At 56.1% G+C, this 1,519-nt stretch overlaps 1 protein-coding gene across 1 annotated transcript in view; it reads right to left on the bottom strand.

Annotated features, from left to right (window-relative positions):
• Positions 1-800: 800 nt before the first annotated feature.
• GPR150 (G protein-coupled receptor 150) overlaps positions 801-1,519 on the bottom strand; it is a 1,311-nt gene continuing 592 nt past the window's right edge. The window contains exon 2 of the mRNA XM_006885393.1: positions 801-1,518. Coding sequence (XP_006885455.1) covers positions 801-1,518 — 718 coding nt within the window. The remainder of the gene's footprint in view (position 1,519) is intronic.

Here is a 1,519-nt window from a genome sequence, read left to right as displayed (position 1 = left end):
GGACATTGCATGAAACGGCACCCCGTGAACACAGCAGAGCAGAGGCAGAGATTGGTCTAGGCACAAGGACAATTTCCTCCAAAAACTGGAAATAATTTAAAGGGACCAAGGGGAATCTTTAAGTCTACTTCTTACCATGCCAGCTTTTATTGAGGTGAGAGGTTATTTGGAAATAAAGACCAAACTGATTTTCTTTTCAGAAAACATGTTTGGTTATTTGGTGTTGTTTTTTTTTTTTTAAATATAGAGTCCTAAGTGCTCTGCGGGAAAGGTTTTTATTGTGCAACCGCTCCGAGGCTCTGAAGTAACAGAATGATTACACTACGGACATGATTACACTGGTATAATCTCTAGTGGCCAACTGAAGAGAGCAACGGGTGGGATTTTACCTCCCGGGAAGAAAGGAAAACTCAATGGTCTCAAAGGTGTACTGGATTTAAGCACGATTCACATTAAGTTCAAAACAAGTAATAAAACAGCAAATACTGAATGCCTGGCAATTTAGTTGCTTCACAAGGAAAGGGAAAGAGAATCAGAACTGTAAAAATAAGAACTCGATTAAGTTTGACTCAGTTTTTACAAGTTAGCCAAAGGCTCATTCTCTCTCCAGCACAATTCAGGCAAGGTTGGTGGGATTGGAAGGGAGAAAATGAGCGGGAGGAATAGAGGGGTTCAGCTTCTGTGTAATTCTCTGGACGACTCTTCTGCCCTCTGTGGTGGTGCACTTTGCCATAATCCTGCCCCATCTTGAGGTTGCGCTGCGGTGACAGTCCTGCCTCTGTCATCCAGCACCCTGAAGCCTAGAAGACGCTTTCACAGGAGCAGGGCGGGGGCCGGGGTCGCGGCGGAGGTGGGCGCATGCAGCCCTCTTCCAGCTGCTCCCGCCGAGCATGGTGATAGTGGGGATGAGGCCAGCGGTGACGGTGGAGCGCCTGGTGGCTACGGATGTCCTCTTCGTCGTCCTCTGAGACTCCTTTCCGCGCGCAACAGACGGCGACTAGGCGTTTCCTCCAGACCCGGCAGTGGCGAGTCTGGAAGAAGAAGTAGACGAAGGGATTGAGCGCGTGGTTGGCGACTTCAAGGACGTGCAGCACAGCCCGCAGGCCCTCCTCGCCTTCCGCGTCTCCCGTGGGCCGCCGCGACCACGCAGCTGCCAGCTGGGCGGCGAAGGAGGGCAGCTCGCAGCCCACGAACAGCAGCGCCAGCACCAGGCTCATCTTCAGGCTCTGCACTTTGGCGCGGGGCAGTGCGTTGGGCGCCGGGGCACGGCCGGGGCTCTCGGACCAGGGTGCTGCGGCGGCCGGAGCGCGGGGCCGGCGCTGCCACCAGGCGCAGAGCAGGCGGCTGCAGGCCACGCTCATGACCGCGACGGGCGCCACGAAGCCCGCAAAGACCTCGTAGAGCGTGTAGATCTGCAGGTGCCAGCGCGGTGAGGGCGCAAAGATGCTGCGGCAGCGACGTCCCCCAGCCCCGGCTCGGACCGCAGGGGTAGCGGGCGGCTGGTGCGGCCCCGGCGGCG

The sequence above is a fragment of the Elephantulus edwardii genome, unplaced genomic scaffold (genome assembly GCF_000299155.1).
Source record: "Elephantulus edwardii isolate Elephantulus edwardi_28Jun2011 unplaced genomic scaffold, EleEdw1.0 scaffold00043, whole genome shotgun sequence".
In the NCBI taxonomy this organism is placed as follows: domain Eukaryota; kingdom Metazoa; phylum Chordata; class Mammalia; order Macroscelidea; family Macroscelididae; genus Elephantulus; species Elephantulus edwardii.
This window is presented reverse-complemented; position numbering and strand designations above follow the sequence as displayed.